Source organism: Taudactylus pleione, unplaced genomic scaffold (genome assembly GCF_031769625.1).
Source record: "Taudactylus pleione unplaced genomic scaffold, aTauple2 ptg000207l, whole genome shotgun sequence".
NCBI classification, from domain to species: Eukaryota; Metazoa; Chordata; class Amphibia; order Anura; family Myobatrachidae; genus Taudactylus; species Taudactylus pleione.
In genome coordinates this window covers 208,754-230,859 of record NW_028284609.1, presented here as the reverse complement: position 1 = coordinate 230,859, position 22,106 = coordinate 208,754, and the positions used below count along the sequence as shown (strand labels likewise).

Sequence of the window (22,106 nt, the reverse complement as noted above, 5' to 3'; positions counted from 1 at the left end):
CTGCGTACCATGCATAACGGTAGAACCAGCCCTGCTCCCAGTTAGGGGGATGTGTCAGTGACAGGCTGTCACCTGACCCGGGAGCCGGGGAGGAAGCGATCACAGCCGGCTCCTCACACCCTGTGATCAGCTATGTGGTCTAAATAGACCACACGCTGATCACTGCTAAAAAATAAAAAAAAATCCTTTGTCCAGGGACCAAAGATCAGGCTCCGATGATGTCCTCCCTCCAGTCAGCTGGTCTCCCAGCTCCTGCACTGTGACCCTGGTCAGCTGCTGCATTAAACAGTTGACTGGGTCACAGTGCAGGATGGGAGAGCAGCTGCCAGGAGGGAGAACATCAGCGGAGGCAAGTGTAAGTAAAGGGGGGGGGGGTCGCGGGGAGGGGGTGGGAGTTGCCGCGAGGGGGGGGCGGAATTAATCATTAACTCGCCCCCCTCCCCTACTACAACAGTCTAGATCCGTCCCTGTGTAGGGTAGACCGCTTTCACTGCGGTCTGCCCTACACTTGTGGGGCCGGGGGACTAGTCCACCCCTTGGCTGCTGGTGGTACTGCCGGATGGCGCCCCCCCTTTGGTCGATGCCCCTGGCGAGTGCCATTCTGGCAAATGGGTAGATACGCCCCTGCAATATTGGGAGACCTAAATTGGGATGGGGACATGACAGGGCTATAGTGGGTATGACAATAACTCCAGGTAGGAATTTATACCAGCAAAACACTTTTTTTTTTTTTTTTTTTTTTTAAATACAAATCTTCCGCATGTGCAAAGCAAATGCCTCTCAACCTCCTGCAAATGAGAATAAATGTGCTGATTTTGTGATTAGTCCCAACCCAAAAAGGGATATTAGGGAGGTATACCACTGAGATGAGCTGAGGATGCTGCTCCCACCAACTAAGGTAGGAAGTAGTGAGGGTGGTGATGCAAGGAATGGGTATGAAATACTGCCGGCGGTTCGATTCCCGTCAGCGGCAGCCCGACATGAGCAGAGTTCCCAGCAGCGGAAGCCAGACAGCGCTGGAAATCCTGATCGTCGCTAAGGTAAGTATAAACTAATCTAACACCCTAACCCTCCTTAGGGGTGCCTAACCCTAACTTCCCCCCCAAGTGCCTAACCCTAACCACCCCCTTCCCCGCTGCCTAACCCTAAGTCCCCCGGGGGGGTGTCTAACCCTAAGTCCCCCCCGGGGGTGCCTAACCCTCCCTGCCCCTAGCCTATCCCTCCCGGGGGGGTGCCTAACCCTAAGTCCCCCCCGGGAGCCCTAAACCTAACCCTCCCTCCCGCGGCTGTCCGCTTGCGGCGCCCAGCATCACTACGTTCGGGATGCCGGGCTCCGCTCTCCCGGCATCGGGGAAATGCGGGCGTCTACATCTAGACTTCCGGCATTTCACCCTTGCCGGGATATGACAGTCGGGAAGCCGGCTGCCGGTATTTAGGCAGTCGGCTTCCCGATTGCATACCTGATGCAACACCAGACTGGGAGGATGTATCCATTTCTGAGTGGGGAAGTATGTTCCCAGGACTCGCGCTGTGCCTATTTTATGTGTATTTTGTAAGTCCAGAGAAAAGCTAAGAAACCCATAAGAGTTCAGATTTTATCTAGGCACCACTATGCTCGCTGTGGTGCCTAGATGCTGTACAGGCAGATGTATGTGCTAGGCCACAGGGGGAATTTATAGTTGTGAGATTTTTCTCTTGACAAGAGACTTCTTGTTTTGCAATATATTGTTTGCTATACAAGTGATTAATATTTGTTTTGAGTAGATTGTCTAAAATAGTGTAATTCTGCAGTCTAGTTACCTTGAATGAACTTCAGGATATTAATTTCTTCCATTCAACTACATGGGATAAGCAATATAATTGTGGAGATCTGTGATTTTGGACAATGTTCAAAGAAGAAAAAAAAACCTTGCTTTGTCTAAAACTTTTTTTGCTTCCTTTTGGGTGATTAACCATCTAAGATTAATTGTAAAAATTAAAATATAACGTGTATTTGTAACCTCAGACTAAACCAATAATAATAATAAATAGTCCAGTCATGCTAGATACTGCGTGATGAAGCAGGACATCTCTATAGGGGATGCGGTCGATATACTGAGATCAAGATACTGACTGCTGGTCAATCATATGTATTCCGGGGATGCAGTCAGGATGCTGGCGGACGGGATGCCGGACGTCAATATACAAACGCTGGAATCCTGACGCCCGTCAAAATGACAATGCCGCCACCCCGAAGAGATCAAGATACCGACGTCTGCATCCCGATGGTAAGTATGCGTGTTAAGTCAAGGATGGGGGACCAACCGGGGTGGGTTATGGTTCGGCACTGACCGGGGGGGGGGGTTTAGGGTTAGGAACCACCTGGGAAGGGTTAGGTTGCAGGAAGGGTGGGTTAGGCACTACGTGGGAGTGTTGAGGGGGAGGGTTAGACTACTTACCGGCCTCTGTCGGGATCCTGAACATCGGGATGCCACTGTCTGTCTTCTGATTGCCGGTATCCCGACCGCCGGTTAATCATATGTATTCCGTCCATAGAATGAATTTACCTTTTTAAAGTTGATTGTACTTAATTTCCTTCTCCATTTGACTGGAGTACTGCTTTAAGTTGCATTTAATACATTCAAAGGCCTTTATTCACACCATTTAGTTTTGTGTTGGAGTTATCAATGTTCATTCCACAACACTGTGTGCATTTTGTATTCACCTCTGTCATATTGATGTTTTGCCTTGCTCTTGTGTTTTGCTAATTTTGTCTTTGTAGGTGTATTTTGTGGTACAATATAAGAATTCAGACATAATTATAAAGAAAAATTTGCAAGGGGTGCAATTTCTTTTTAATTTTCCCTGGAAGCCATCATCCCTAGTTATGCCACTGAGCTGGTTAGATGTGAAATTCGCTTGGGGCACTAGAAGTACTAATTGGCTACAGCACTTACCCCTGACCTGCTAATCTAGATCTATACACCCCTCCTCTTATTGTAATGCATTCAAAAATATTAATTTATTATATCATTTATAAACTCTGATGTCTAAACTACGTAAGTCATCTTTTAATTGGAATTTATGGTTGCAATATTAAAATTTCTGTTTAATTTATGTCCAGGGAACCTTTTTGTATTTTGGGTTGGGCATTTTGTTGAATTCAACCCTGAACTTGAGTTGCAATGCACTGCAGGATTAGCTTATACATGCTGATCTATTTATGATTCTAGGACCTGGCTCACAAGATGACATACTATCTATTTTATTCTTTTAGTTACAAGATGCCTAACTGGGGAGGTGGTAACAAATGTGGGGCATGCAGAAGAACAGTGTACCATGCTGAAGAGGTGCAATGTGATGGAAAAAGCTATCATAAATGCTGCTTCCTATGTAGTAAGTTTGTCTATGAATTATTAACTTTGCTTTTATATCTCAGTTCTTTAAAAATCAACAAAAATACCCCCAGTGTTTTGTAAAGTCTTCTTCCATTCCATCTTCTGTTAAATCACTGTAGCCTATGTTGCTGAACTAATGCTCTGTGCACCCTTCAGTGACCTGGCACTTGTAGGGCACATACAAGCCTACATGTAGTATTTACAGCTGTAAAAACATGTCCTGTACATTATAAAGCCTGTGACTTCTGTACCCCAGCTAGTGTTATTTATGATGCTTTTGGAATATGTAATATAGTGTGCTACATTGTATGTGAATAAGTGACCTCACTCTCATATGTTGTATAAGGAGTAACTGTGTGAAGAGAGAACTGCAAGGTTCCCTTCCCTGAATTACAATGTACTCCGTGGGCAGCTCACACAAATCAGCCTGTGATTGTAGCTGCAGAGAGGCTGGAATGTGGGAGCATTGAAAGTCCGTGGTATTCTACTTGGCACACTTAGCACAATTAGATTTTTGTTTAATAATTTCATACTTGTATATTCCCATAGGAAAACACTTGTCGGAGACTGAGAACATTCAGTGGTATCTGCAGAATGCTCAGATACTACACACATTTTCCACTTGTTGAATGTCACCATTATGAAGTTCTTCACTCAGAACAGTTCCCCTGGATTGTTTTATCTGTGCTTTATCTTATTACCACTATAGTGTTGCCAATGTTAAGGCACATTGCAGTAAGGTATTAGCACCTTTATGCAATAATATTTCTGGTCATGATGTGTATATTCATTGGCTTGGAGTGTCAATGTGAAGGATTGATAGTTTTTCATTTGAATGAATGGACTCCTGTTTAACTCTTAAGTGCTTCAGAGTTGCTTTAAACAAAAGTGTTTTTATATTGTTTGATTGTCATTGTGAAGTGTGTGTGTTTTCAGGAGGTTTTTGCAGGATAGTGGCAATAGATGCCCGTAATGACTTCTCTGCATAAATCTCTGTTCTTTCATCCAATGTGTTTTGTAAAAAAAAACCTGATGGCAGTTCTGTATTGCTTATGGCAATGAGCTATTCTTTTCTGACTTAAGTAAGATAATGTCTAGGTAACATAATATTTGTGCTGTATATTTGGAGATGCCAAAATGTCATGTGTCCTCCCCTTTTTTTTATTTGTAAACCCTTTTGTGTGTATTATTTGTCTTTTCCCTTTTAGTGGTATGCAGAAAGAACCTGGATAGTACAACAATGGCTATTCATGATGATGAGATTTACTGCAGGTCCTGCTATGGGAAAAAATATGGACCCAAGGGCTATGGCTACGGACAAGGAGCAGGCACACTAAATATGGACAGAGGAGAAAGATTGGGCATTAAGCCAGAGGAGTAAGTTTTATATAACTCTGAAATGATCTTGCACAGCAAGTTTTCCGATAATTATACATAGGCCAACATTTAAAGTAGATATGAAATAAATTTAATCCAAAAATGGGATTTATTCCAGTATTAAGGACAACCGGGATGCCGCATATAGAATGCTTTTATATAACCACACAAATTCCAGGTAGACTTCGAATATCTGTATAATAAAGTTGTGTGTGATACTATTATCCTATATAAGATGGTAAAATAAATAAAAAATAATAACTCTCCTTCCTACACTTTTGTATACAAATGTATTGCTAGTACCTTGTAATATGAGGCATCACTAAATTTACACCAGAAGTAGTTCTAGTCCAGGGCAAAAATAAAGTCTGTTGGCTTGGGCAGAGTATGCTTTAGGTTAAAGTAGAATCAGAAATGTAACTGGTAAGCAGATCTCCCGTCTTTCACATTACTATAGTGCATTGCAGTTGTTTTTTCTACTTCAGGGTCCATAGGGTATCCACAGGATACCTTGGGTATAGGTGTGACGTCAGTCATCGGGCACCAAAGAGTTAAGCTTTCAGCCTCCCAGGATGCACTAGGTCCCCCTCCTATACCCTGCCCCCGAGCCAAGGCATCTCAGTTTCGTTTGGTGCCCGGCCGGAGTCGGAGGCACCTGCTAGAGGGGGGCTTAGAAGAGCCCCTGAAGCTTTTCTTCATGCAGCTGTGGCTGCACATCTAGATGAACAGCATGGACAGTCAGTCCTGACGTCCATGCTGTCTTCCCTACACCCCGCCGGTACCAGAACGCTGGTACTGATCCGGGGATGCTGGTGGACATCTGGGGTCACAGCTAGCGGTGACCCCAGATGTTCCGGACCATGGCCGGATTCAAGGGGGACAGAGGTAAGCAGCGGGGTCCCGCGGGGGGTCCCCGCTGATCACATGGTCCTAGGTCCCCAGGCAGGGGGCTCCCTGGGGACTGGCTGCAGCGTTGAGCCAGGCGACCAACCTGCGCTTCCACTACCCCCTGGGGCAGCAGAGCGGTAGCGCTGCGGCGTCCCAGGGGTTAAATGCATGCCAGGGGAGCGCGCCTTCCCTGTCTCACAGCCGGCGCCTCCCCCGCTGCACACAGCCCTCTCTGCACTGTGCTGACTGGCCCTGTGTCAGCGCTCCTCCCCCAGGCCAGCCTTCTCTCTGCTCCTCGGCGGCCATCTTTTCTGAAGCATGGTGAACGCTGCTGGAAGCCTGCATTGGAAGCATCGTGGTCTGGGTCCCCTCGCATACCTCTCCTCCGCTGTGTTCAGGTCTGTGTATGCAGCGCTGTGTCCTACCAGGCCCTGTGTCTGTGTAGTTGAGTGATCAGCGCTGTTAGTGCAGGAATTGTTATTTCTCTGCATTGTATGTGACTGTGCTAGCGCTGCTGCCTGTAACTTTTTTTCTAAACTGTCAGCTTTATACTGTCCCTGTTTTTTCTGCTAAGCCCTTGCGGTGCGGTGCTGCAGGGTGGTCTCTCGCCTCTTAAATATATAATTGGTGAGAGGGGTCACATACGTGGTGCCATCATGTCTGAAAGTGATTTTCCCCTCCGGCTACAGTGTACTACGTGTAAAGTACAGTTAGCGGAGGGGGAGGGTAGCGCGGAGGGCCTCTGCCGGCAGTGTTTGTCTATGGCGCGGCCTCTTACGGTTACTGCACCGGTACAGGAGCCGCCCTGGGCTTGTTTCGCTCAAGCGCTTACAGCCTTAGTGGGCCAGTTAGCTCCGCAGCCCGCGTTTACACCGATGGGTTTGTCCCAGCAGTCAGTGGTGTCGTCACCCATGCAGGGTTTCCCACGACAATTGGTGGTACCCCACAGTCTCCCTATTTCCCCGCTCCCGGGTTCTCAGGAGCCAGCGTGGGTTAACTCCCTGACTAGTTCTGTACAGCACTTGTCGGATGTGTTGCAAGGGGAGTCTGTGATGCGGCCGCATAAACGCCCGGTGGCGTCTCTGTCGGCTCCTTATGAGGATGACGAGGGGACGTCTGATGATGGGGAGCTTCTGGATCCTTACGATCAGGAACCTCTCCATGCTAAGGACGCTGATGCTAAGTCCAAAGTATATATTCCTGGACTTATTCGGGCGGTCCGCACAGCCTTGGTGATTGAGGACGAAGTTCCCCCAGTGGCTAAATCTAAGTATGCCTTTTTCAAAGATGTGAAGGGCGATGCCACAGTCTTTCCTCTTTCGGGTCAGTTGGTGGACCATTTAGAGGAGGCGTGGAAACAGCCTGGCAAAAGATACCAGCCGCAGAGACGCCTGGCGGTGGCTTATCCGTTCGCGGATAATTATTTTGCAAAGTGGGAATCCCCTCCACAGGTGGATTCTCACGTGACCAGTCTTGTCCGTAGTGCCACATTGCCGATGCCATCCCTGTCCTCCCTTAAGGATGCTACGGACCGCAAGGTGGAAATCTGCCTGAAGTCCGCTTATTCCCTTGCAGGGTGGGCAGCACGGCCAGCTATGGCCATTTGCTGGGTTGCCAGAGCGATGGAGCGCTGGGCGGATTCATTAGAGGCTTCTTTTGATTCCGACTGTCCGGCCGAACAGGCGGAGTTGATTGGCAATCTCCGTGATTCGGCCACCTACATCAACGAGGCGGCCCTAGACATTAGTACTCTGGTGTCTAGGATTTCTTCAGCAGCGGTAGCTGCTCGTCGCACCTTGTGGCTGCGATCCTGGAAGGCGGACGCAGATTCCAAAAGGGTCTGGAGGCGTTGCCGTTTACCGGAGAAGTTCTCTTCGGTCCGGATCTGGATAAGATTGTGGCCACGCTGGCGGCAGCCAAATCGGCTTGTCTCCCGTCGGCCGCTGCTCCTTCTGGTTCTGGCCCATCATCCTTTCGGTCATCTAGGGCCCAGGGCAGGCCCAAACCACAGTCGTTTCCTCGACAGGCTGGCCCTAAGAAATCTGTCAAGCCCCGGAAGCAGGCATGGAGTACCAGACGTCCGGCCCCCAAGCCAGATGACAAGCCTGCGGCCTGACGGTCCGGGCCTCCATTTGGGGGATCCCAGGGTGGGAGGCCGCCTGCTGCAGTTCGCCCAGTGTTGGTCGACCACTACGACAGACACTTGGGTTCTGGAGGTGGTCTCCCACGGGTACGCCCTCTCCTTCCGGCACAGACCCCCGGCTCGATTCTTCACCACGGGTCTACCATCAGACCGGAACAAGGCTACGGAGCTGCGGAAGGTATTGCACACTATGCTCCAGGCTGGAGTTATAGTGCCTGTTCCATTCTCCCAGAGGGCCAGGGTTTCTATTCAAATCTTTTTTTGGTACAGAAACCCAATGGGTCGTATCGTCCGCTTCTCAACCTCAAAGCACTCAACAGGTCTTTGCGGGTACCGAAGTTTCGGATGGAGACCCTATGGTCCATCATTCTGGCGCTGGAACCTGGGGACTACATGGTGTCATTGGACATACAGGACGCTTACCTGCATGTCCCTATTCTTTTGCACCATCAAGAGTTCCTCAGGTTTGCAATCCGCAGCGACCACTTCCAGTTTCGGGTGTTACCTTTTGGCCTGGCGACAGCACCACGGGTTTTCACCAAGGTGATGGCGGTCATGGCGGCTTCTCTGCGGCTGCAGGGAGTCCGCATGTTGCCGTACTTGGACGACCTGTTATTGGTGGCAGGATCTCCAGAGCTCCTGTTACGCCACTTGGAACTGACCATTGCACTGCTGCAACGGCACGGCTGGCTAATCAACTGGCAGAAGTCCACTCTAATCCCGTCTCGGAGGATTCTGCATCTTGGAGCCTTATTGGACTCGGGACAGCAAAGGATCTTCGTGATGGAGGACAAGATCTCTGCTTTACAGTCAAGGGTGCGCAGTTGTCTGCACACCCGCCGGGTGTCCCTACACTCGGCGATGAGGTTACTGGGCTCTATGGTGTCGGTGTTCGACATGGTGGAATACGCCCAGTTTCACTCCAGACCTCTGCAGCACCTGATCCTGTCCAAGTGGAACGGGCTGCCTCAGTCTCTGAAGTCCCAGACGTTTGTGCTCACCCCAGAGGTTCGCCTGTCCCTTGCTTGGTGGTTACAGACGACCCACCTCAACAAGGGACGTCCGTTCTGGGTTCCAAATTGGGTCCTGTTGACAACGGACGCCAGTCTTCGGGGCTGGGGAGCGGTTTCGGGTCCACACTTGTTCCAGGGCAGGTGGACGCCGACAGAAGCGGAGCTTCCCATAAATATCTTGGAACTCCGTGCGGTCTTCAATGCTCTCCAGCAGGCACATCGGTTTCTCCAGGGTCACCCGGTACAGGTCCAGTCGGACAACGCTACCACCGTGGCCTACATAAACAGGCAAGGAGGAACCCGCAGTCGGGCGGCTCTCGTAGAGGTCTCTCGGATCCTGGTTTGGGCGGAGCGCAATCTTCCGGCCATATCAGCGGTCTTCATCCCGGGAGTGCTAAATTTGGAGGCGGACTTTCTAAGTCGCCAGGACGTTCATCCGGGGGAATGGTCCCTGCACCCGGACGTTTTTCAACTGCTGGTGGACAGGTGGGGTCTTCCAGAGATCGACCTCATGGCGTCCCGGCACAACAACAAGTTGCCGGTGTACGGGTCTCGCACAAGAGACGAAGGGGCGTCTCTGGTGGATGCTCTGTCCGTCCGGTGGACGTTCCGGTTCGCATACCTGTTCCCTCCGGTCTCCCTTCTTCCACGGGTAATCCGGAAATTCAAACAGGAAGGAGGGACGCTCCTGTTAATAGCTCCCGCGTGGCCCAGACGGCACTGCTTCTCAGACCTTCAGGGTCTGTCCGTGGACAGTCCTCTGCGGTTGCCGCTATGACCGGACCTTGTGTCTCAGGGTCCTTGTCTTCACCCGGACCTGACTCGGCTGTCTTTGACGGCGTGGCTGTTGAGACGGACATGCTGAGGTCCCGGGGGTTTTCCAGCTCTGTGGTGCGTACCATGTTGCGAGCTCGGAAACCGTCTTCCGCGAGGATATACCATCGCGTGTGGCATACGTTCTTCCAGTGGTGTCGACCGAGAGGTTATGCACCGCGGGAGTTTCGTCTGTCTCGGATTCTCGCCTTCCTACAAGCGGGACTAGATCATGGGCTTCGCCTTGCTTCTTTGAAGGTACAGGTTTCGGCCCTGTCTGTCTGGTTTCACCGTAGGATTGCTACAATCCCGGATGTGCGCACTTTTATGCAAGGTGTTGTCCGCATTCAGCCGCCCTTTGTTCCACCTGTGGCGCCTTGGGATTTGGCTGTGGTCCTGAGGGCTCTCCAAGGACCGCCGTTTGAACCACTGGGATCAGTGGATCTTAAATGGCTAACAGCTAAGACTGTTTTCCTTCTGGCTATTGTTTCGGCCAGACGTGTTTCTGAGTTAGGGGCTCTTTCTTGTAGACCCCCTTTCTTGGTTTTTCATGGGAACAGGGCAGTGCTCCGCACTCGGCCCGAGTTTCTTCCCAAAGTTGTTTCCCAGTTTCATGTTAACGAGGAAATCGTTGTTCCGGCCTTTAACTCACCGGGTCTTTCCGTGGGTGAGGCCTCTTTGGATGTTGTGCGGGCCTTAAGGACTTATGTTGACCGCACTTCTTCGTGTAGGAAGTCGGACGCTTTGTTTGTCCTCTATGGTTTCCGTAAAAAGGGTTGGCCTGCTTCAAAGCAAACTTTGGCAGCCTGGATCCGTATGGCTATTTCTGAAGCTTATCTTCATGAAGGCCTGCTGGTTCCTCCTTCTGTGAAGGCTCATTCCACTAGGTCTGTGGGTCCTTCGTGGGCAGCTCGACGTGGTGCCTCTGCAGTCCAGATCTGCAAGGCTGCTACGTGGTCCTCTGTCCATACCTTCGTGAGGTATTACAGGTTTGACACCTTCGCCTCTCAGGATGCTTCCTTCGGGCGGCGGATTCTCCTTTCTGCACAGGAGCGTCCCCACCCTTAAAGGATACTGCTTTGGGACATCCCCAAGGTATCCTGTGGATACCCTATGGACCCTGAAGTAGAAAATATGAGATATGGTAAGAACTTACCCTTGTTATCTCTATTTCTACGAAGTCCATAGGGTTCCACAGGACTCCCGCCCTGTCGCACCTGTGCTGCAGATGGGCTTTGCTCTGGTCACCGGTTTTCAGTCTCCCTCTGGTGAGAATGTGATTCTTGTATGTGTCCAGATCTTTGTTCTCTCTCTTCCTTCTCCTCTTTCGGCCTATGGCTTGGTAACTAACTGAGATGCCTTGGCTCGTGGGCGGGGTATAGGAGGGGGACCTAGTGCATCCTGGGAGGCTGAAAGCTTAACTCTTTGGTGCCCGATGACTGACGTCACACCTATACCCAAGGTATCCTGTGGAACCCTATGGACTTCGTAGAAATAGAGATAATAAGGGTAAGTTCTTACCATATATCATATTATTAGGTTAAAATTTTTGTAAATTAAGAGTTATAAGCCTTAGAAATTTCTGAGCCCTGTGTGTTGATTCTAAATTTCTTGTTTTCACAACTGGAGAATCTGCTGATGTCTCCTTTCTCCCACCTGCCTAAATGCTGGTCGCACATGTTGTACGGTGAACAGAAGCTGTTCAAGTAATTGCACAAATACCTGTATGTGATGGCTGCTGGATCATGTTTGCTCATGTAATTGCATATACTTACCGAGTTACAACTCGCCAAGATTGTACCACTCACTGCAAGAACTGGGGAAGCAAGTTAGAAAGCACTCATATAATTTGTAGTTCTAACTTTTGTGTTTATATATACATAATATTGCATTGCAGGACCACTGTAATGGCTTTCTTATACAGTTTTTCAAACTGTGCTGATTATTCTCTAAAGTTACGCCCAATGTTACATTGTTTTTAACACCTGCTTTAGAGTACTGTATTGTCTGCAGACTTGAAACACTGAAAATGCAGCACATAATGACTAGTTTCAAAGTGCAGTAATTGGGCTTTGTTCTACAATATACTTCATTATTTAATGTTTTTTTCTTTTTTTCTTTAATGTATGTGTTTCTAAGCTCCAACAAATCTTGTAATACCTTGTTATAGAATACATCAATCACGTCCAAGCACCAGTTCTAATCCTTCAAAGTTTGCTCAGAAGTTTGGAGGAACTGAAAAATGTCCCAGATGTGGTGAATCTGTATATGCTGCTGAGAAAGTAATGGGAGCTGGAAAGGTAATGTGGCTGGATTTGTATTCTTATTAGATAATCGTTGACCATAGATATGTTTATAATATACCCTCTCACTATGAGCCGTATTCAATTAGTTTTGTATCAGTGAGAAAGTTCCGCCTGCCTGACTTTTCGCTGCCTTTGCGTGTTTTGGATGCCAAAACATTTCGAGCGCGCTCCCGATTTACTCCGTATTCAATTGCCAAACAGGCGAAATCGGGACCAGGCGAAAGGTGCAGGATGAATTGGGGGAGTCGCTCTGTACCCCAGAAAAAGATGGTTTGACTTCGGAAATCATTATGGTAGTTTAGTATTAGCCCGAATTGAACTACTTAAGTGGTGGTAAGTTCTTGCTATTAGTGTCTTGGTAAAAGTGGTGAAGAATGGCATAAAGCAGTGTTTTTTTGGAGTAAATAAGTACAGTAGTTCCATGAAATTTGGGGTGCTTGAAAATGAGTACTAGCATATTTTAATGTCTGTAAAATGAAATTCCTCCATCATACAAGCACTTGTAAACCCCAGTACACTTGGCCCCTTCTTAGAGCACCCCCAGGAGCTTATTTTGCTAGTTTTTGAAGTTGTCCCCCCACTCATTTAATTTTCGCCCCAAATTTAAGGTGTTTTTTTGGGTGTTTCTGGAATTTTTTCTTTACTTTTTTTGGGTGAATTGTCCTTTGGGATGGGGTGTACCATGGGTTCTGAGTGGTTTCCAAACAGCTGCACCCCTAAATATAGATTTTGCACTTTTTTTTTTCTCCTGCTATTCTGTGGAGAAAAAGTTTCGCCTAGTTCAGTGCATTGACTTTTCGCATAGGCAAAAAAGGACTGGAATTGAATACAGAGATACATTTTCAGGCGAAATATTCACCTACAAAGGCTTTTCGCTCCGAATTAAATACGGCCCTATGTCTCCTTTCCATGGTATCGATGAGAAAGGGATGACCATGCATTATATAGTGCCAATGAAAAATTAGAGTTTTAGGGTGTGCTTAAATTTTTTATTTTTTTTTGTTCTATATTTGGTAGACTATGAAATACATTCATGTTGGAAACATTTATTATTTAAGAGCTTCACATGTGACCCAAGGTCACTCAGAGGTGATACCCACTTCTTTTACTTAGTGGAATTCTGTATTTGGGGGATCTAATTGCACAGTGACAAGGTAATGTGAACGTAACCTGAGCAGCAGATTAATTCCAAGTTGTTGGGTGGTATTTCTAGTCTAGGTAAATTAGTACAATATTTATTTTTTTATAGGAGGTTTTAGTTTTAATTTTTTTTTAAGCACACGTAATTTGCCAACTATACCAATAAAGTTCACTTTACAGGTAATGCTGGTGAATGAACAAGAAACTCAACCCGTTACAGAACAGGGATTTTGTGAATGCACCATGCTGGCACTGTGATGTTAATTGTGAAACCTACTATTGATCAGAATGGAAGTATAGGGACCCACACTGACTGTTGTGCTAGAAGAAGATAGAAATGGTAGATTGTCACTCAGTGCATCTATGTGCAGCTCACTATAAAGGAAAAATCTATTGGGACTGTTTATCAATTATGTCACTCAAAATCATGTGCAAAGTGCAATTTCTGCATGATTTTTGTATTGTTCCTATTATGCTGATCTCCTGCATTAATGACCGCATTGATGCATACCACTACATACGTTGTAAAGGGATGTTTTAATAGTGCTATTTATCAAGCTCTGAAAATCTAACTCTTTAGCTACCTTCAGTATTTTTGTGTGCATACACTGTGATCAGTGGTGACAGTACAGGAACATCTGCATGCCAGAGCAGCTGTGTCTGCATTAATCATTTTATAAATGGCCCTGAGAAATCACTCATTATTACAGTGATATGCAGCAGTAAGGAATGGTACTTTTTGTGGCCCCACTGTCAACAATTTTTAAATAGGCCTCTATATTGGCTAAAAATGGGGAGTAACTAAACTGTATGTATTATCCACCTATGTCCTTTTTAAACAATTTCTCCTGTGTAGCCATGGCATAAGAACTGTTTCAGATGTGCAAAATGTGGCAAGAGTCTAGAATCCACAACTCTGACTGAAAAAGATGGAGAAATCTACTGCAAAGGTGAGAAGGCCTAATACAGACATGTCCTCTGTACACCTGACATAACCAGAGTGCACTCATTCTGCTGAGTGCATTTTACACACTCTTCAGGAACACAGCGTCAGTTTCCAGAGCATATTGGAATGTTATTAGAGTAATTTTTTGGTAAATACAGTGGAAAGTATTCACAGCGCTTCGCTATTTCCACATTTTGTTATGTTACAGCCTTATTCCAAAATGGAATAAATTCATTTTTGTCCTCAAAATTCTACACACAATACCCCATAATGACAACGCGTAAAAAGTTTTTTTTTTTTTTTGAGGATTTTTGCTAATTTTAATTAAAATAAATAAAAAAAACTAAAAATCACATGTACATAAGTATTCAAAGCCTTTGCTATGAAGCTCAAAATTGAGCTTGGGTGCATCCTGTTTCCACTGATCATCCTTGAGATGTTCCTATGGCTTAATTATAGTCTACCTGTGGTAAATTCAGTTGTTTGGACATGCTTTTGAAAGGCATACACCTGTCTATATAAGGTCCCACACTTGACAGTGCATGTTAGAGCACAAACCAAGCATGAAGTCTGTAGACCTCAGTGACTGGATTGTCTTGAGGCACAAATCTGGGGAAGGGTACAGAAAAATTTCTGCTGCTTTTGAAGGTCCCAATGAGCACGGTGGCCTCCATCATCCGTACAAGGAAGAAGTTCGGAACCACCAGGACTCTTCCTAGAGTTGGCCAGCCATCTAAACTGAGCGATCATGGGAGAAGGGCCATAGTCAGGGAGGTGACCAAGAACCCGATGGTCACTCTGTGGAGAGAGGAGAACCTTCCAGAAGGACAGAGGAATGCTGTAGCTCTGACAACCATCTCTACAGCAATCCACCAATCAGGCATATATGGTAGAGTGGCCAGACGGAAGCCACGCCTTAGTAAAAAGCACATGGCAGCCTGCCTGGAGTTTGCCAAAATGCACCTGAATGACTCTGACCATGAGAAACAAAATTCTCTGGTCTGATGAGACAAAGATTGAATTCTTTGGTGTCAATGCCAGGCGTCATGTTTGGAGAAAACCAGGCACCGCTAATCACCAAGCTTCACTGTAATCCCTACAGTGAAGCATGGTGGTGGCAGCAGCAGCATCATGCTGTGGGAATGTTTTTTCAGTGGCATGAACTGGGAGACTAGTCGGGATAGAGGGAAAAATGAATGCAGCAATGTACAGAGACATCCTGGATGAAAACCTGCTCTAGATCACTCTTGACCTCAGACTGGGGCGACGGTTCATCTTTCAGCAGGACAATGATCCTAAGCACACAGCCAAGATATCAAAGGAGTGGCTTCAGGACAACTCTGTGAATGTCCTTGAGTGGCCAATGCCAGAGCCCAGACTTGAATCCAATTGATAATCTCTGGATTGATCTGAAAATGGCTGTGCATCAACGCTTCCCATCCAACCTGATGGAGCTTGAGAGGTGCTGTAAAGAGGAATGGGCGAAACTGCCCAGATAGGTGTGCCAAGCTTGTTGCATCATATTCAAAAAGACTTGAGGCTGTAATTGCTGCCAAAGGTGCATCAACAAAGTATTGAGCAAAGGCTGTGAATACTTATGTATATGTGACTTCTTAGGTTTTTTTTTTTTGTTTTTTTTTTATAAATTTGCAAAGATCTAAAAAAAAAAAAACTTTTTGCAAGTTGTCAAATTGTGGTATTGTGTGTAGAATTTTGAGGACAAAAATGAATTCATTCTATTTTGGAATAAGGCTGTAACGTAACAAAATGTGGAAGAAGTGAAGCACTGTAAATGGATCTATACTTTCACACAACTTAAATATTTTATAAGGGTATACTGCTGGGGGGTAGAAACCTCCTCCATGCTTGAAATGTTGATGTGACATTTGTAATAAGACATTAGGGGCTATATTTACAAACCATCTGCTTTTATAAGCCGCTGCTTCCCGGTGAAAATTGAAAGCGGCACTAAGTAAAGCACGTCAGGCTTGACAATGTTAGTGGAGATTTAAATTTTCACCTGCAACCCACCAAGAAGGCTTGAAAATATAGCTCCAGGTCAGGACAAACTTGGTCCTTAAGGCACCTCAACGGTACAGGTTTTAAGGATATCCATACTTGTACACAGATAGTATAATCAAACTGACTAAGGAGTCAATTAAATCACCTGTACTTATGCATGGATATCCTTTAAAACCTGGGCTGTTAATGTGTCTTGAAGACAGAATTTTGGAACACCTGTATTAGTTTATTAAAAAATACAGAAGGGTGTTAGAAAGGAAGAAAAATAGGTTTCCCTGGGAAACTATGGAAAATATAAATGATTGTTTAGTGTAAAAACCCACATAATTGTGCAAATGCTTGTATAAACAGCTGTATGAAACCTCTTCATCTATGAGTAATAATGACACATGACTGTATTATATAGCGTTTTTACTGCTTCTTAGTTCCTCATTCATCCATCTCGCATACTGCGTACCAGGATTATATTTCGTGGGAAGTTTGATCTAGTATAGTCTTCACCTGGCTTGCTTTAGGCCCTCCTCCTGCTTTTACACCATAGGGCCACGGATATCCTCTGTATTTTGCATATATTTGACATTAAGGGGTGCCTAATCCCACATAACTAGCATCAACTTTTACAGGGTTTTCTCTTTTGTTTCACTATTGTAACTTGGAAAAAGAAAAATTGTTATCTGGTTTCTTGGCGAAATTCCATAAAATAGTTTCAAGATTAGTGACCAATTTACCCAAATGCTGGACATACAACATACTTTGCGCATGACTCGTTACAACACATAATGGATAATTTGCTCTGACAGTACACGGCTACCATAAAGGATCATTATTAGGTGGTATCAGTAGTGGGTATAAGACCTAAATTCTACATTTTCTTCAGTGGTAGCATGATCTGTATGTCATTTCTCTTTTCTGTAGCTTGTTATGCAAAAAATTTTGGACCCAAAGGATTTGGTTATGGCCAGGGGGCTGGAGCCCTTGTACACGCGCAGTGAAGAAGATGCAACTAATGCCGATGCTAGAACATTTATTGAACATGGATACATCTTTGATACTAAGCAGAGTGTTATTCGAAGCTCCTACTAATGACTGTGACGTCATACTTTCATTCCTGTACCATTAAACCTGTTCTATTTGTTATCCTTGTAACTTTAGCCATTAGTAGGATTTCTGTTTGTTTTTTTTCATTTTGTTCCTTTTCAGATTTTTACAATTAACATATTTTTCTATTACTATTGTTTGTAATGTTAGTAATACAATAGGTATGTGCTTACTGAAATCTATTTCTATTAACTTAATTCTGTATCACAAATAAAATGTAAAACTAAAATTTAAATTCATAAAAAAAAATATACTGAAGTGCCTGGTATGCTTTAAATGGAACAAAAGAAACAGAATTAAGAAATTATATTCTATGTCGAGTATCTGACTTGAAACACCAACTATGTGTCAATTACATCATCCCATTTTATTACTGTGTTTTTCTACCTGTAGCAAAGTTCATTTTACTTTTACAGTTCTGATTGAAAAAGTTTATGTAGAAGCTTCACCTGGGGTTATCTATTCCATTGATGATTAAAACCGAACCTAGAAACCAGCAACCAAATATGTTCCCTTGCCATTTAAACTCCATAGCGTTTTACTGTTAAATCTGCACTAACAGGTAAAATATTTTATGAAAGTGCCCTTTCCTGTAACTGGAGCCCTAGGGGCTTGTAAATGTAGCTGATTATCACAGAGCACTACTACTTCTGTAATACAGAACTGACAAATCAATTTAGCTAACAAACTATAAATATCATGTGAGTGGGAGGGACAATCACAAGCCACAACTCCTGGGTTTTCTATTATTTACATAACTTCATTGATTGGGCCTCCTCCATAGTCACACATTAAGACAGAGTTATCTATTCTTCACCATTACAGTCCAGGTATAGAGAATATCCATGCTTGAGTTAAGATGGTTAAATAAAATTGACTGAGGTAATAATTAAGTCACTTGGGCTCAAGCATTGATATCCTTAAAACCTGGACTGTAATGGAGTTTGGGAAACTCTGCATTTAGTAACCGTGAAAGAAGGCAAGTCCTATAAAGTACAACCTTTATAAGGTTTAGCTGTATTGACAATAAAAGGAAACTATATTAAAACCTCATTAACCTACCTGAGAATTGGCCATTTATCAGAGAGAAAGGATCTGCGCCCCCTCCCACCACAATGAGGTAGGTTCAATAAATTCTGTATATCAATCCCCCACAACTTATAATTCAGTCTAAAAGTTACAGCTAAATATACCATTTATTTTAGGAAATAATTTAAATCCAAATTCATTTATTACCAATTTGTACAAATACAAAATTGCACTGCGCACTGGGATTTCTACTATTGCGGAGTGGGCTGCTGGGTTTGAAGGGTGCCTTGCCTTCTAACAATAGTACATGCAAAAATGGTTTAACTCTGCACTCAAAGACTCCCAATGGGATGATTTTGTGTTGTGAAATTTAGACAAAAACCATCGATCTATGGTTTGTAAATGGTACCGTTACTGAAAATACAAATAAAATACAAGTACAGTCTGTGTCTGGTATATCAAATAGTATGAATTAGTAAAACCGCTCTCCTTGGAGATCGCTGGAGGAATGAGACTCTAGTTGTGCACTGGTATTGCGCTGCTGATAAGTGGAGTCTTAGTGTGACTTTATGCCTCTTTTTGAGAAACAATGGATAGTGCTGATGCTATGCCTATATAGAATGCAGCGGCGTCCCGCTGATTCACACTCAGTATATGCGGGTAGTCCAATAGTGTGGCGTTAGGAGGTTTTGAGAGCTGAGTTAAACCTTTTTTGCATGTGTTATTACCAATGTGACTGTATTAGCCAAATCGCATTCTCTATGCTGCTGGTGACTGCTAGAGCAATAGACATCTTGATATTAGTAGTAAAGTACACATATTTTTTGAATACTTTTTTCAAAGTAAATTGCCCAATGTTTGTAGTTGCCCAGGGACCCCTCACACGTGGCTAAAGCACCAGCATGTGTCACTGTGGTATGCAGTATGTGTACAGTGTGTTTAAAACATTTGTGGTGCTGGGAGTAGTTAAACATTATACTTGACAACATCGCCAGTATATCACATTGGCAATTTTATTGATAGGGGCTCCCACAGGTTAGTGGCCCCACAAACATTAATGCAGCCCTGTGTATATAAGCCTTTGCTGCAGCAGCTTGGTACGGGTGTCCCAATTCCACATGCCTATTCCTTAGCCTTTTCCATCATGGATGTCTTTATTGGATCTCATTTAATGTGAAGGAAGTGTAATGGTATCCACAGCTGAGGTGAATAACTACATTTAGTTTTGTTAAACTTCACTTGCTACACCTTTCTCTAGTTACATACAGTTATTCTGTGCTAATAACTAAATAGTAGGCCATGTGCAAAGTAATTAATAAAATTAAAAAATGTAAAAAAAAAAACAACCTGTACCTTGTGGTACCCCATGGAAACCAGTATGCTAATGTTCTATGCTGTCTATCCATATGCCCTATTTTATCCTTAGTCCTATTGTTCTCATTTTATATGCTAATCTGTTCTGTGGAACAATATCAAATGCTTTGACCTATACTGCACTGCCAAGATCCAGTCTGCAAGTTACTACTGCCAGAAAGCCTAATCAGATTGGTTTGACTGAATCTATGCAGACATTGTGTTAGGAGTTTATTTTCCATATTACACTTGGAAAACACGGATGCTACCATGAAAACATTTTAACCATGACTGATGTCAAGCAGGTCTTTCATATCTCCTGCCTCTAATTTTGTCCCCTTTTCAAAAATTGGTACCATGGGCTTGATTCAGAGTTGGGAATAGAATAAGCTATAGCAAGTATAAACGCCTAAGCAATCTGGCGCTACACCTCCTAGGTGAAGATATACAGACCAATTCTGACTGCTGCCTAAAAAACAGAAAGTGGGAGATGTATCCACCCACCAAATAGAATAAAAAAAAAAAAAATAGTTCAAAGTGCTGCCAGATGTCTGAATTTAATTATATATAAAAAGGTTATAAGAAACTTAATATCAATGATTACATAGCAATTACATCAACAAAATACATGCGACACAATACAATAAAATTTCACTTATCACAGAAAATCAGTCATTTTATTTTTTTTGCAAACATATTAATCATGAGAAAAACAAAAAACCCACACTTTTGGGCACTATTTTGCCAGGTAATTGAGTTCAAAATAGATAACACAGATATTATTCTGTATCCACTTCTGTGTACAAAATGTGTCCACAGTGTTTCTTTGATTATTAAAATCGGCAAATCTAATGGGGGGTATCCACTTAGCGATATACAAACGACAGCACGATTGCGACATTGCAATCGTGCTGTTTGTATAGCTACTAATGTGCCTAGACTGAACGCTCACTCCCATCACATCGCTCATCCCCGCACATGCAGAACCTGACTAGATCGTCACGTTGACCTGCATGTACGGGCGATGTCGGAAGCGACCCGCGGGTCGCTTCTGTGCAAAATATGCCCGATGCATGCGCGATTTGCAAGCGATTGCACGATAACGTCATCGCTTAGTGGATACCCCCCATAAGATACTTTTTTATAGAAGAATATCTGACAAGCTGGATGTGCTGAGAATCGCCAATTAGTTGTGAAGACTTTCATTCAGTCGTCATTGCCGTGTGCGTGGCAATGTTTCCCCGCTGCCACTCTCCGTCTGTGGCTGCAACAGTGGAAAGCCCAGTGGTATATTGACGGTGTTGACCGGTCAGCACTTCCAAGCAAAGGAACAAACTGGAAGAGGTCTCATTTGCCATGAATCAGGAGCAACGGCGATGAAAGCTAAAGCAGCACTACAAGGGGACTCTCAGCAGTCTCGGGCCCCTCCAACAGGTCTGGGTAAGTAGTACCCACCCACCCCTTCCCCCTCTAGTTGCCCCTGCTAGCCAATGGCTCCCATTATGAAGGGGCGGAGATGGTTTCAAGATCATGTTTCCTAATAATGTGTAAACAATGCAATGTTTGGTGAACATCCAAAGATAAAAAAAATTGGAGCACTGCACAGGTGGAGGACTACCACTGGGGGCACTGCATAGGTGGGGGAGTAGTACTGGGGGCACTGCATAGGTGGGGGAGTAGTACTGGGGGCACTACATCGTGGGGTTAGTATTGGGGGCACTATATAAGGAGGACTACTACTGGGGCATCATATTAGGGGCACTGCCCCTTCAATATACCATAGTAACATCTGACCAAAAGGTCTAAAAACCCTGAAGCTGCAAACTTTATGAAAACCAATACTTGTGGCATTCTCAATTTTTGGCAACGGCTGTATTTATCTCATATAAATAAGTGGTCAGGAAAAGATTACACATCCCATAATAAATAGCTATAACCAGTAGGAGACAGAATTGAGGGCCTGATTCACTATGGATCGCTATTGCGATCTCAGATATGAATACCCACACTAACCTGCTGCAAAAATATGCTAATATCTGCCATCGCAAAGCCAGCATAGAGACTCCCACTACCAATTCGCATATGCGTAATACCTTTCAGTCCTGCGTAAACATCGGGAGCATCGAGTAATCGGCCCCTCACGCACAACTACAACAGGTCTGACCTTACTCAGAAATTTCTAACCTCATTGCATGCAGTAAGCACTCAAGTTGCGTATGCCATCACAGAGGCTCATTTTGAATGCCATTGTATGGGCATGCATAACGGACAGGCACACCTGCATTTCTCCGATCACTCCCCCATCACCACCCCAAAACTCCACTCCCGTCCCTTAATCTTTGTATCTGTGTAGGTGATCACAATGCCAACTCACGCACTACGCACCATCGGCCGATCTATGTACGCAGCTGCGTTCCATAATGTTTCAGGCCCTAAAATTCTAAGAACACATTCTCCCACTGCACGTTAGAATACCTAGCAACTACTCTCTGGTCCATTGTTCTGATTGAGTAATCAGATCAGGGGGTAAGCATTGCAAGAGGGCGCCGGTTTGGAGAGACGCCTTCGGTGCTGCTTGTTTTTACCACCAGGTCCGCAGGG

At 44.7% G+C, this 22,106-nt stretch overlaps 1 protein-coding gene across 2 annotated transcripts in view; it reads left to right on the top strand.

Annotated features, from left to right (window-relative positions):
• Positions 1 to 19,298, top strand: part of LOC148517843 (cysteine and glycine-rich protein 2) — a 42,698-nt gene extending 23,400 nt beyond the window's left edge. Inside the window, exons 3-7 of one of the 2 annotated variants that reach the window (XM_088478092.1) lie at positions 3,257 to 3,375; positions 4,586 to 4,754; positions 11,782 to 11,911; positions 13,914 to 14,007; positions 16,941 to 19,298. In XM_088478092.1, coding sequence (XP_088334218.1) covers positions 3,264 to 3,375; positions 4,586 to 4,754; positions 11,782 to 11,911; positions 13,914 to 14,007; positions 16,941 to 17,017 — 582 coding nt within the window. In that variant the 5' untranslated portion in view covers positions 3,257 to 3,263 and the 3' untranslated portion in view covers positions 17,018 to 19,298. The remainder of the gene's footprint in view (positions 1 to 3,256; positions 3,376 to 4,585; positions 4,755 to 11,781; positions 11,912 to 13,913; positions 14,008 to 16,940) is intronic. The other variant, XM_088478093.1, reaches the window with a different exon arrangement.
• The last annotated feature ends 2,808 nt before the right edge of the window (positions 19,299 to 22,106 follow it).